This window comes from Papio anubis, chromosome 11, assembly GCF_008728515.1.
Source record: "Papio anubis isolate 15944 chromosome 11, Panubis1.0, whole genome shotgun sequence".
Lineage (NCBI taxonomy): Eukaryota > Metazoa > Chordata > Mammalia > Primates > Cercopithecidae > Papio > Papio anubis.
In genome coordinates, this window is record NC_044986.1 from 19242329 (window position 1) to 19255670 (window position 13342).

Consider the following 13342-nt stretch of genomic DNA (forward strand, 5'->3'; position numbering starts at 1 on the left):
TTCTTTTTTTTTTTTTTTTTTTTGAGGTGGAGGTGCGCTCTGTCATACAGGCTGGAGTGCAGTGGCGCGACCGCAGCTCACTGCAACCTCTGCCTCCTGGATTCAAGCAATTCTCCCACCTCAGGCTCCCAAGTAGCTGGAACTACAGGTGCCTACCACTACACCCAGCTAATTTTTGTATTTTTAGTAGAGACAGGGTTTCGCCATGTTGGCCAGGCTGGTCTCAAACTCCTGACTTCAAGTGATCTACCCGCCTCAGCCTCCCAAATTTCTGGGATTACAGGCGGGAGCCCCTGCGCCTGGCCCAAAATTGTTCTTTTTTTTTTTTTTTGAGATAGGGTCTTTTTCTCCCAAGCTGGAGTGTAGTGGGCGTGATCTCAGCTCACTGCAGCCTCAACCTCCTGTGCTCAATTTGTCCTCTCACCTCAGCATCCCAAGTAGCTGGGACTACAGGTGTGCATCACTATGCTCAGCTAATACTTTTGTGTTGGTTTTTTTTTGTTGTTGTAGAGATGGGGTTTCATGATGTCGCCCAGGCTAGTCTGGAGCTCCGGAGCTCAGGCGATCCACCCACACTGGCCTCCCAGAGTGCCAGGATTATAGGCATGCACCACTGTGACCAGCCCAAAATTCTTTTTTTTTTTTCTTTCAGACGGAGTCTCGCTCTGTTGCCAAGCTGGAGTGCGGTGGCGGATCTCGGCTCACTACAACCTCCGCATCCCAGGCTCAAGCGATTCTCCTGCCTCAGCCTCCCAAGTAGCTGGGACTACAGGCATGCGCTACCATACCCAGCTTATTTTTGTATTTTTAGTGGAGACGGGGTTTTACCATGTTTGCCAGGGTGGTCTCGATCTCTTGATATCATGATCTGCCTGCCTCGGCCTCCCAAAGTGCTGGGATCAAAATTCGTAATTAAGAATAGTTGTTTATATATAGCATATGCATTTGGCACATAAGTAACAAATTGAGTATTCACTGCTCTTCACTTCCCCCTCCCTTTATTATTCGCTTGTGAACTATAGCCAGGACTCTTGTGTCTCAAGCGGTTTTGTGTAGCACACTGAGTATGCCTCACATAAATGATCTAAGTTAAACCACTGTGTCATAAAAGGCTTGAATAAGCATGCATGTATTTGCCTTTTTTCCAAACGTTTTTATGATTGTTTCCTCACTGTATTCCTAGGCTCAACTGTCACCTTTTCAGAGAAGCCTGTCTGGACTACTTATCTAAAATAGCAGCTCAAGTCACTCTCTGGCTTTTCGCTCTCCTTTATTTTTCTTAATAGGACTTAATCACCAGCTGACATTTTGTTATGTATCTAGGGTCTATTTTTATTTTATCCCCTAGAATGAATGTAAGTTCCACCAGGGCAGGGGCTATCTGCTGACATATTTCCCACATAAAATAGATGCCGAGTAAGTACTTGTTGAGTTAATGAGTGATCTTCGAAGTGGAAGGTGGAAAGGCCTGGGGCTTTGGTACTATACCTGGATCCAAAACAAAATTCAGAGTTCAACTGCTTACTAGCTGTGTGACCTGGAACAAGTCTTAGGCTTCAGTTTTGTTTTGCTATTAATATTTTATTTTTAGAGACAAGGGTCTTATTCTGTTGCCCAGGCAGGAGTGCAGTGGAGTTCACTGCAGCCTGGAACTCCTGGAATCAAGTGCCTCTCCTGGGACTCGTGGCGTGAGCCATCATGCCTAACTAGTTTTTTTTTTTTTTAATTTGTAAAACAGAAGTGATAGTAATAATTTCATAGACTTATTTTGAATACTAAATGAAATAATACACTTTTTTAAACTAAAAAAACTAAATTTAACCAATAGCAAATGTGCAATAAGTGTCAGGTTACAGCTAAGGCCTCGAGTACTTGCTGTTAACTTTCTTAGGTATCTTAGCACTTTGCAGGCAGTTTTTGAGATTTTATTTCTCTTTTTCTAGGGGAATTCAAGATGATATTTCTGCCTAGATTTTATTTTGCTGTTTTACGTTGACTGTACATTATAACTATTAGAATATCATTAAAATAGTTAAAATCTAAAGCAAGACTTCAGCTTTAGCAGTATGGCCCTTTGGGGCCAGATTCTTTGTTGGAGTTGTCTTGTGCATTGTAGGATGTTTTTAGCAGCATCCCTGGCCTCCATCCACTAGATGCCAGTAGCAGCCCCTACCCCTGTTACGACAACCAAAAATGTCTTCAGACAGATTTGCCTGAAAGGGCAAAATTGCCTGTCGTTGAGAACCACTTATTTGAAGAGTGTCAATGCTGACAGGATTGGTGCATAATTGAGATACCCGAAGGTATACATTTGGAAGAGTGTGCTTTTCATTCATCTGATTATATTTTGATTTGAAATATTCATATTTCTAGGGAAAAGTTAACAGCCTAATTAGCCAGAGAATCTTTTGCAAAGTATTATGTTTCACTATAAAATGATTATTTAGGAATGTTAATTTATTAACATTATAATGAATAATTATAGATATCTCTACCCTAATCTGTAAACAAATTATATTCCACATATTAGTTTATCTCCATTTTAAATTATGTTTTACATATACTGCCCTTTTTATATTTAGGTTAATTAAAGAAAATAAGAAGCATCAGGAGCTCTTCGTAGACATTTGTTCAGAAAAAGACAATTTAAGAGAAGAACTAAAAAAAAGAACAGAAACAGAGAAGCAGCATATGAACACAATTAAACAGGTAAAAAAGAAAAAAATCTTCAAAGACCATACTTCAATTAATAAAATAAATACATTCATGGCAACTGATTGTGGCAGCTCTCGCCTGTAATCCTAGCACTTTGGGAGGCCAAGGTGGGTGGATTACTTGAGCCCAGGAGTTTGAGACCAGCCTGGGCAACATGGTGAAACCCTGTCTCTACAAAAAACAAAAACAAAAACAAAAAAACCCCAGAAAATTAGCTGCATCTGGTGGCATGCGCCTGTAATCTCAGCTATTCAGGAGGCTGAGGTGGATGGACCACTTGAGCCTGGGAGATTGAGGCTACAGTGAGCTGAGATCGTGCCACTGTACTGCAGCCTGGGTGACAGAGTGAGACCTTGTCTCAAAAAAAAAAAACAAAAAAAACTTTCGTATAAGTTGAAGTTCTATAAGGTAAATCATATTCTAAATGCAGAGAATTGCGTGGCATTTAAACCATTCTCTTTTACAAAGTAGGACTCATAGCCTGATGTATTTCCTTTTATGTAAGTTTATTCTTATATGTGTGACTGCTGTACTACATATAGTAGAACACATTCCATTATGTTCAAAATAAGCAAAAAGACGATTTGAGTCAACTAGACTGTTTTTGCCAATAGGGAGGAAGCAATAGAAATATAAAAGTTTATGTCTGACATTAGGATGTTTTAAGTTTATATTTTGGTGTGGTTCCATTCTCAGTATTTTTAAAAACTATATTGTGAAGGCTAGATTGCATCTGGCTTACTGGCTTTCCTAGCCTGTCCTTTTCTTTCTTTTTTTTTTTTTTTTTTACTTTTTATTTTTCTTTGAGACAGAGTTTTGCTCTCATCACCCAGGGTGGAATGCAATGGCACAATCTCGGCTCACTGCAATCTTTGACTCCTGGATTCAAGTGATTCTTCTGCCTCAGCCTCCCAAGTACCTGGGATTATAGACGGCCACCAACCACACCCAGCCAGTTTTTGTATTTTTATTAGAGACAGGGTTTCACCATGTTGGCCAGGCTGGTCTTGAACTCCTGACCTCAGGTGATCCACTTGCCTTAGCCTGGCCTCCCAAAGTACTGGGATTACAGGCATGAGCCACTGCCCCCGACTCTTTCTAGTTTTTAAATGAACTCCTCTGATGCATGAATCAACAAAGTGAATATTCAGACTAATAGCAAAGCTGAGCTGCTCTTTATTTTTGAGGTGCTTTTTCTTCTGTGAAAAGGATTAGAAGCATTCTAGCCTTAAAAGTATTTCATTTTGTCTCATCTTTCACAGAAAGTTATATAATGAAAATAACAGTAAACAATTGGTAAAACAAGTTTTCACTTGATGCGTCATTGGAAGGTGACTGTATTTGTAATATTGGATGTATTTAATCCTGATTTTGATGTGCTCTAGGGTCCCCACATATAAACCAAAGTTAGAATGGTAAAGTGTAAGGGAGCCTTAATAACAGGCTGAATCCGTATTTTGGTAGTCAGGTCACTCAATGACCAGAAACTTCAGACTGAACAGGTAGAATGGAACCAGAGCCCTTCCTTTCACGACCTTATTAGTGGTTTTTTTTTTTTTTTTCCAGAGAAAATTGGATTCACCTTTCTTTTGCTAGCATTTCTTTTTTTTTTTTTTTTTTTTTTTTTTGAGACGGAGTCTCGCTCTGTCGCCCAGGCTAGAGTGCAGTGGCCGGATCTCAGCTCACTGCAAGCTCCGCCTCCCGGGTTCACGCCATTCTCTGGCCTCAGCCTCCCGAGTAGCTGGGACTACAGGCGCCCGCCACCTCGCCCGGCTAGTTTTTTGTATTTCTTAATAGAGACGGGGTTTCACCTTGTTAGCCAGGATGGTCTTGATCTCCTGACCTCGTGATCCGCCCGTCTCGGCCTCCCAAAGTGCTGGGATTACAGGCTTGAGCCACCGCGCCCGGCCTTTGCTAGCATTTCAATAACTTTATACTTCTAAATAGAAAATCAGTATAACAGGCTTTTCTTCCTTGATTTTATCTCTAGATCTGCACTATCTAATATGGCATCCACCAGCTGCATAACTATTGAGTACTTGAAAGGTAGCTAGTCTAAATTGAGAAGTGCTGTAAGTGTAAAATACACATGTAACTTAGAAGAGTTAGTATAAAAATAAAACAGCTCATTTTTTTCACGTGGATTGATAATATTGGAATGATAATATTTTGGATATATTGGGTTTAATAAACTATTTCACCTGTTTCTTTTTTTTATTTTTTATTTTATTTTATTTTATTTTTGAGATGGGGTTTCGCTCTTGTTGCCCAGGCTGGGGTGCAATGGCGATCTTGGCTCACTGCAACCTCCATCTCCCAGGTTCAAGCAATTCTCCTGCCTCAGCCTCCTGAGTAGCTAGGATTACAGGCGCCTGCCACTACGCCTGGCTAATTTTTGTATTTTTAGTAGAGACAGGGTTTCACCATGTTAGCCAAGCCAGTCTTGAACTCCTGACTTCAGGCAATCTGCCCATCTTGGCCTCCCAAAGTGCTGGGATTACAGGCATGAGCCACTGCACCCAGCAGTAAAAAGAATTTTACTTTTTAAAGTGTGACTACTAGAAAGTTTAAATTCCACACGTGGCTTGTACTTCTATTGCTCAGTGTTGCTGTAGATAATTTTGTAATAAGGAAAATTAGTATATGTGTACGATAAAGTAAGATTTAGGTCTCTTTCAACAGGTTTATGGAGATATAATTAACTTTCCACACAGTTCACTTATTTTAAGTGTACAATTCAATGACTTTTACTTGTACAACCACCACAATTATAGAACATGCCATCACCCCAAAAAGAAATGCAGCACACATTAGTAGTCACTTCTCGTTTCCCTCCAACAGTACTCCCTCAACCCTGCCCTAGGGAACAAGTAATCTTTTGGTCTCTACATATTTCCCTATTCTGGACATTTCATATAAAAGGAATTATATAATAAGTACCCCTTTTTATCTAGCTTGTTTTATTTAACATAGTGTTTTTAAGGTTTCATTCAAGTTGTAGCATGTATCAGTACTTCATTCTTTTTAATGATTGAATAGTAGTTCATTATATAGATATTTAATGTTTTAATGTTTACCCCTTCATCAGTTGATGGACATTTGGGTTGTTTCTGCCATTTGACTATTATGAATAATGCCTCTGAACATTGATGTACTAGTTTTTATGTGTACATATGCTTTCATTTCTCTCAGGTGTATACCTAGGAATGAATAGAATGAGTTGGGAAGTGTTCCTTTTTGGGGGAAGAGCAAAAATTTGTGAAGAATTGGTATTTATTCTTCTTTAATTGTTTTAAACAATTTTACCTGTGTAGCCACCTGGGCCTGAATTGTTCTTTGTGGGTAGGTTTTCGTTGTTCTTTTTTGTTATTCTGATTCAATCTCTACTTGTTATAGGTCTATTCAGATCTTCTGTTTCTTCTTGAGTCAGTTTTGGTAGTTTGTGTCTTCTAGGAATTGTTCATTTCGTCTCTAAGTTAAATTGTTCATAGTATTTATTCATTCAATTCTTTTTATTTCTATAAGGTCAGTAGTAATGTCCCTCTTTCGTTTTGATTCTAGTAATTTCAGTCATCTTTCTTTTTTCCTCAGTCATTCCAACTAAAGGTTTGTCAATTTTCATCTTTTCAGAGAACTAATTTTTGGTTTTGTTTGTTGTCTCCGTTTTTCTTTTTCTTTTCTTTTCTTTTCTTTTTTTTTTTTTTTTCCGAGACAGAGTCTGGCGCTATCACCCAGGCTGGAGTGTGGTGTTATGATCTTGGTTCACTGCAGCCTCTACCTATAAGGCTCAAGTGATCCTCCCACCTCGGCCTCCTGAGTAGCTGCTGCTACAGGCATGCACTACCACATCCAGCTAATTTTTGTATTTTTTTGTGGAGACGGGTTTTCACTATATTGCCCAGGCTGGTCTTGAACTCATGAGCTCAAGCGATCCACTGCCTCAGCCTCCCAAAGTGCTGAGATTACAAGCATGAGCCACTTCACCTGGGCTTGTCTCTGTTTTTCTATTCTTCATTTCATTAATTTCCATTCTAGTTTTTATTATTTTCTTCCTCCTCTTGGTATTCGGTTTAGTTTGCTCTTTTTCCAGTGTCTTAAGATGGAAGTTTAGGTTATTAGTTTGATATCCTTTCTTCTTTTTTTTTTTTTTTTTTTTTGAAACGGCATTTTACTCTTGTCACCCAGACTGGAGGGCAGTGGCGCGATCTCAGCTCACTGCAACTTCGGCCTCCTGGGTTCAAGCGATTGTCTTGCCTCAGCCTCCCGAGTAGCTGGGATTACAGGCGCCCGCCACCGCACCCAGCTAATTTTTGTATTTTTGGTAGAGACGGGGTTTCACAATGTTGGCCAGGCTGGTCTCGAACTCCTGACCTCAGGTGATCCTCCTGTCTCTGCCTCCCAAAGTGCTGAGATTACAGGCATGAGCCACCGCACCTGGCCCCCTTTCTTCTTTTTTAATATAGGTATTTATAGTTATAAATTTTCCTCTAAGCACTCATTTAGATGTGTCTTCTAAGTTGTGGTATATTATGTTTTCATTTTCATTAGTCATCTAGTACTTCCTAATTTCCCTTGCAATTTCTTCTGTGTTTATTTAGGGAGTATGTGTTTTAATTTTCACAAATTTGTGAATTTCCCAAATTTCTTTCTGTTACTGAGGTCTCATTTTATTCCATTATGGTAGGAGAACATACTCCATATGATTTTAATCATTTAAATTTATGGAAGTTTGTTTGTAACCTAGCGTATCCTCTGTCATGGAGAATATTCCATGTGCACTTGATGAAAGTGTATACACTGCTGTTCCTGGGTGGAGTGTTGTGTAGATGTATTAGATTCCATTGTTTTGTAGCGGTTAAGTCTCCTATTTCTGTGTTAATCATCTGCCTAATTCTATTCGTTATTTGAAAGTAGGGTAGTGAAGTCTCCAACTATTGTTGACTTGTCTGTTTTCCCTTTTATTTCTGTTAGTTTTTGTCTCATGTATTTTGATGCTACATTCTTAGATGCATATACATTTATCTGTTAGATCTTTCTGATGGCTTGATCTTTTTTATTTTTATGAGCTATTCTTTATCTCTAGTAACATTCTTAATTTTAGTCTGTTTTTTATGTAAGTATAGCCACTCTTCCTTCCTTATGATTGCTGTTTGCATTATGTATTTTTTCCACTCTTTTCAGTTTGTTTGCATTTTGAACCTAAAATGCCTTCTGTAGACAACATATAGTTGAATCTTGTTTTTTTAATTAAGTCTGTTAATTTCTGCCTTTTTACATGGTTATTAAATCTACTTTCATTTAATGTTATTATTGATGGTGGAATTTATGTCTGCCATATCGTTCGTTTTCCATGTTTCAAGTCTTTTTTCTTCCCCTATTCCTCCTTCACTGCCTTCTTTTGCGTTAAGTGAATGTTGTCTAATATAACATTTACATTTCTTTCATGATATTTTCTCTATACGGTACATTAATTCCCCCTTATCTGAGGGGAATTTCTTCCAAGATCCTAAGTAGATGCATGAAATTGTCAATAGCACCGAACCCGATTGCCATTAATCAGAATATGTTTCTGTTTTTATCTGCCCCTGACAAATCAATGCCCTTTTCATTTTCTTTTTTTTTTTTCAGAGACATGGTCTCATCACTCTGATGTCCAGGCTGGCGTACCATGGTGGGATCACAGCTCACTGTAGCCTCAAAATCCTGGGCTCTAGCAATCTTCCTGCCTCAGCCTCTTGAGTAGATGGGACTACAGGCATGCACCACCATGCCCAGCTAATTTTTAAAATTTTTTGTGGAGATTGGGTCTTGCTGTGTTGACTGTGCTGGTCTTGAACTCCTGACCTCAGGCAATTCCCCCTCCTCAGCTTTCCAAAGTGCTGGGATTACAGGCATAAGCCACTGCCTGTCTCCTTTCCTGTCTTAACAAGGCGCTCATGCAGTGTGGCCATAACTTCTGACGTTTGAGGTGTGACAGCAAAACTAGCATGAATTTCTTTTTTCTTCTTCACAGTTTCATGGATAGAAGATTCATTCTTACTGTAGATCTTAGCAACCTCAGCATATGATTTTTTTTCTTTCAAGTCACCATTTCACTTAAAATAAGCACTTTAAAAAAGCCTCTCTTTGGCACTTGTGGATCGCCAGCATCACTATTCTTATGCTCTGGGGCCACTAATACGTAAACTTACTTATTAATTAAGGGCTAAGTGTTGCTGCACACAAGCACTGTCATCCTGCCATAGTCAATCTGGTAACTGAGATGGCTGCTAAGTGACTAACTGGCAGGGAGTGTGTACAGTGCAGACATGCTGGACAAAGGGATGACTCACAATCTGAGTGAGACGCAGTAAGACAGCACGAGATTTCATCACACTACTCAGAATGTCATGCAATTAAAAACTTGTGAATTGTTTATTTCTGGAAGTTTTTATTTAATATTTTTGATCTGTGGTTGATTGAAGGTTGCTGAAACCATAGAAAGTGAAGCCACAGATAAGGCGGGACTCTACTGTATTTCTTTGCGTTATTCCTTAGTGGATATTCTAGGGGTTGCCAGATACCTTAACTTAACGGAATCTCCAGATTTTTACTAAATGCCAATGAGATATAGAAGCATTGCTGAAAGTTTTTATTTCTATAGCTGAAGTATATTCATTGTATTCTTTATGTTTATTTACTTTGTTTATATTTATTTGCAGTATTCGTGGTCTGTTTGGTATAGCTATAAAAATATTTGGATATAATTTTCTTTACAGTTAGAATCAAGAATAGAAGAACTTAATAAAGAAGTTAAAGCTTCCAAAGATAAACTAGTAGCTCAAGACATTACAGCTAAAAATGCAATTCAGCAATTACACAAAGAGATGGCCCAACGGATGGAACAGGTATTTCTCACATTGTCATTATTAACTTGATATTCTGGTGACTCTTGTTTGTTAAAATAAGCTAACACTGTTAGACTATTTTGGACCTCACTATTGTATTAATACTAGGTAATTCTTTTATATAAAAATCATTAGGCCGGACTCGATGGCTCACGCCTATAATCCCAGCACTTTGGGAGGCTGAGGCGGGCAGATTGCCTGAGGTCAGGAGTTTGAGACCAGCCTGGCTAACATGGTGAAACCCCATCTCTACTAAAAATTAAAAAAAAGTTAGCCGGGCGTGGTGGCGCAAACCTGTAGTCCCAGCTACTTGGGAGGCTGAGGCAGGAAAATCATTTGTACCTGGGAGGCAGAGGTTGTAGTGAGCCAAGGTTGCACCACTGCACTCCAGCCTGGGTGACAAAGCAAGACTCTGTCTAAAAAAAAATAATAAAATAAGTCATTAGAAATTCTAAATCAGTGTGTAAATACATACAGATGAATAAATTAAAGCATATGGAATAAAAAGTGAATTTTTTAAAATCTCTATGTCTTTTTCCCCTGCCTGCAATCCTTTTATATCCCATTCCTTGTTCCATAGCTAATTATTGGTATTTTGGTTATGTATCTTACTACATATACATGTACAAGTCACACATGTTTATTTGTGCATGGTTATATACTTTTTCCCCCTGCTTGATTGGAATAATACTGTACATCTTTTTTGTAACCTTTTTTCCCATACTTAATATACCGTGGTAATCTTTTTGAGTTGGTATATATGATCTCAGAAGAGGTCATTTTAAGCAGTGCTTTTTTATTATTACTTGCCTGAACTCTGTGGATGACATCTTTGTTATCTTCATTTCTGTATCCACAAAACGTAGCACAGTATCTGACCAACAATTAGTCCTCAGAATGATTTGAATCTGAAAGGGTTAACTCACACTTTCATTATTTGACTGTGGTGGATCCCACCCTTTCTACCCTGAAGCTGCTACTGTAGATGGCATTCTGGAAGGACTTTAGGAAACACATTATCCTCAGCCTTTATTTGGATGATTCTTTAAAACATGCTGACCCCTTGCATTAGAAATGTTATGTTTAAATCTCCTACTATCAGTTCTGAACCCTTTTGTACTAATTGAAGGGAAATAAAGAGCCGAAGAGCTTTAGAAGTAACTGGTTTTAGCGGGCCCAAACATAGCCAGCCAATCATTAGAATCACCTGGTGAACTTTCCTTCCTTCCTTCTTCCTTTCCTTTTCCTTTTCCTCTTCCTTTTGCCCTTGCCCTTGGCCTTCCCCTTCCCCTCCTTCCTTCCTTCCTTCTTCCTTCCTTCCTTCCTAAAACTCTCTGAAGCTTAATATTTAAAATAAAATAGTAGTTGGTGTACATGGTAACAATTCAAACATTTGAAAAAGTCTTCTTCCAAACATTTTACCCCCTTCCTAAAGGTAACCACTGATGCCAAAATTGTGTATCCTTCCAAAATTGTTTGTTGCATAGACACTTGTATATTTTTCTTTTTTCCTTCCCTGCCTTTTAAAAAACAAATGGCAATATACTACATTCACTACTATATATGTTTTCTCCTTAATGATGAAGAGTGTAGGTGATGCTAATAATAGTAGCTGATATACTGAGTTTTAGCTGTATGCAAAGCCATGTTCAAAATGCTTTACAAGTGTTAACTTGTTTGATCTTCACAACAACCCTAAGAAGTAGATATTGTTAAAGTAGATTTTGGAAAACTGATTTATTTAATTATTAATATATCTGCCTCATTCCTGTTTTCTCCTAACTTTTCCTCCCAACTTTTTGAGAATTTTCAAGCATGTAGAAAAGGTGAAAGATTAGTGAAATGAACACCTGTTTATCTTTCACCTGTTGTCACTAAACCTAGTAAGTTTTGTTTAAAAATAGATTCCCATATGTGTTTACCCATGTTCATGTGCACACACACATTCACCCGCTGTTTAGTTTCCAGATGGAGGTTTCCTCATTTCTTTTCTGTTTTTTTTTTTTTTTTTTTAATGAGACGAAGTCTCACTCTGTCACCTAGACTGGAGTGCAGTGGCGCAATCTCAGCTCACTGCAACCTCCACCTCCCGGGTTCACGCCATTCTCCTGCCTCAGCCTCCTGAGTAGCTGGGACCACAGGCACCCGCCACCACACCTGGCTAATTTTTTGTATTTTTAGTAGAGATGGGGTTTCACCATGTTAAGCAGGATGGTCTTGATCTCCTGACCTCATGATCTACCTGCCTTGGCCTCCCAAAGTGGTGGGATTACAGGTGTGAGCCACTGTGCCCGGCCAAGGTTTCCTCATTTCATAGACCAGATAGGTAGAATGTATTTGAACCCTGCTTACAAGAGGGTGTAGCTGTATTATAAATTCTCAGGGACTTGATAACATTTCCCCCACCTACATCTCCCATGGCCTGATATTAGTAAATATCACAGGGCAGTGAAGGTTTTATAGCCGTAGTATACCATTCTGGATTTCTACTTTGTCTTAGATCTTTTAGCCCTGGAAATTTCCCATACTTTCTTGTGAACTCAATTATATATTAAAAGATATTTGTTATTTTTCATCTAAAATTTTTGGTATTTATGAGGAGGGTTTATCATAAACCATACTTGTAGAAGCTACACTTCATATACTTTGTGTTTATTTTATCTGTTGGTTATCTTATTCATGTTTTACTTATCTTTATCCAAGTCAATGATAATCATCTTACTTATAGTGGGTAAATCCAAATACCTTAATTGGCCTGTCTTCCTTTATCTGTGCCATAAATGAACTTTCTATAATAGCTTAAATAGCAGTTATTGTATTGTCTTGTTTAATCCTCCCAATAATGCTGTGAGGTAGGTGCTGCCATTAGCAGAATGGGGCAGGATCCAGGAGTGTGAACTTTTAACAAGCACCCCAGGTTATTCCTTTGCAGTTGATCTGTGGATGACCCCACGAGTAACAGAGCTATTATCTGGTGCACTATTCCCTGCTATAGTAAAGACTCTCATAATGTTTTCCGTTTATTTTTTTTTTGAGACAGGGTCTTTCGCCCAGCCTGGAGTGCAATGGTGCAATCATGGCTGACTCCTGCCTCAACCTCCCGGGCTCAAGAGACCTCCCGCTTTAGCCCTCCTGAATATCTGGGACTACAGGTGCACACCACCATGCCCAGCTAATTTTTTGGTTTTTTGTAGATACGGGGTTTTGCCATGTTGTCCAGGCTGGTCTCGAACTCCTGGGCTCAAGCGATCTGCTCACCTCAGCCTCCCAAAGTGCTGGGATTACAGGCATGACCCCTTGCACCCAGCCAAGACCCTCATAATATTTCACCTTATCTATTACAATTATCTGTTTTCGATTATTTTCTGCCCCCCATCTCTCAACTTCAGAGAAGCTCCCGTGCTGCTACCAGTTATCTTACTAAAACACACATTTTAATTAGAGCTTCTGATTCATCAATTCTTCTTTGGCTTTACATTGACTATGGAATAAAACCTCAACTGATTACCATGATTACCATGACAGAAGTAGTTCTTCCTTTCAGGATCTAATCTACACTTCTTTTTGTTTTCATAACTGCTTCCTTCCCACTCCAGCCAACATACCAAATTTAAGCCCTATAAAATAACTTGATATCCCCTAAATGTGTCATGCTGTTTTATACTTTTAGGTGTTTGCACATGATATTCACTCTATTTTTAATTCCTTTCCTTGATTCACCCTTTATATTCTATTGAATT

General features: G+C 38.8%; 1 protein-coding gene across 4 annotated transcripts in view; it reads left to right on the forward strand.

Moving 5' to 3' along the window:
- The window catches only part of CCDC186 (coiled-coil domain containing 186), a 54584-nt gene that overhangs the window by 14284 nt on the left and 26958 nt on the right, over positions 1–13342 (forward strand). For all 4 annotated transcript variants that reach the window (XM_003904276.4, XM_003904275.4, XM_009215389.4 and 1 more), the window contains 2 exons: positions 2583–2709; positions 9474–9602. In XM_003904276.4, coding sequence (XP_003904325.1) covers positions 2583–2709; positions 9474–9602 — 256 coding nt within the window. The remainder of the gene's footprint in view (positions 1–2582; positions 2710–9473; positions 9603–13342) is intronic.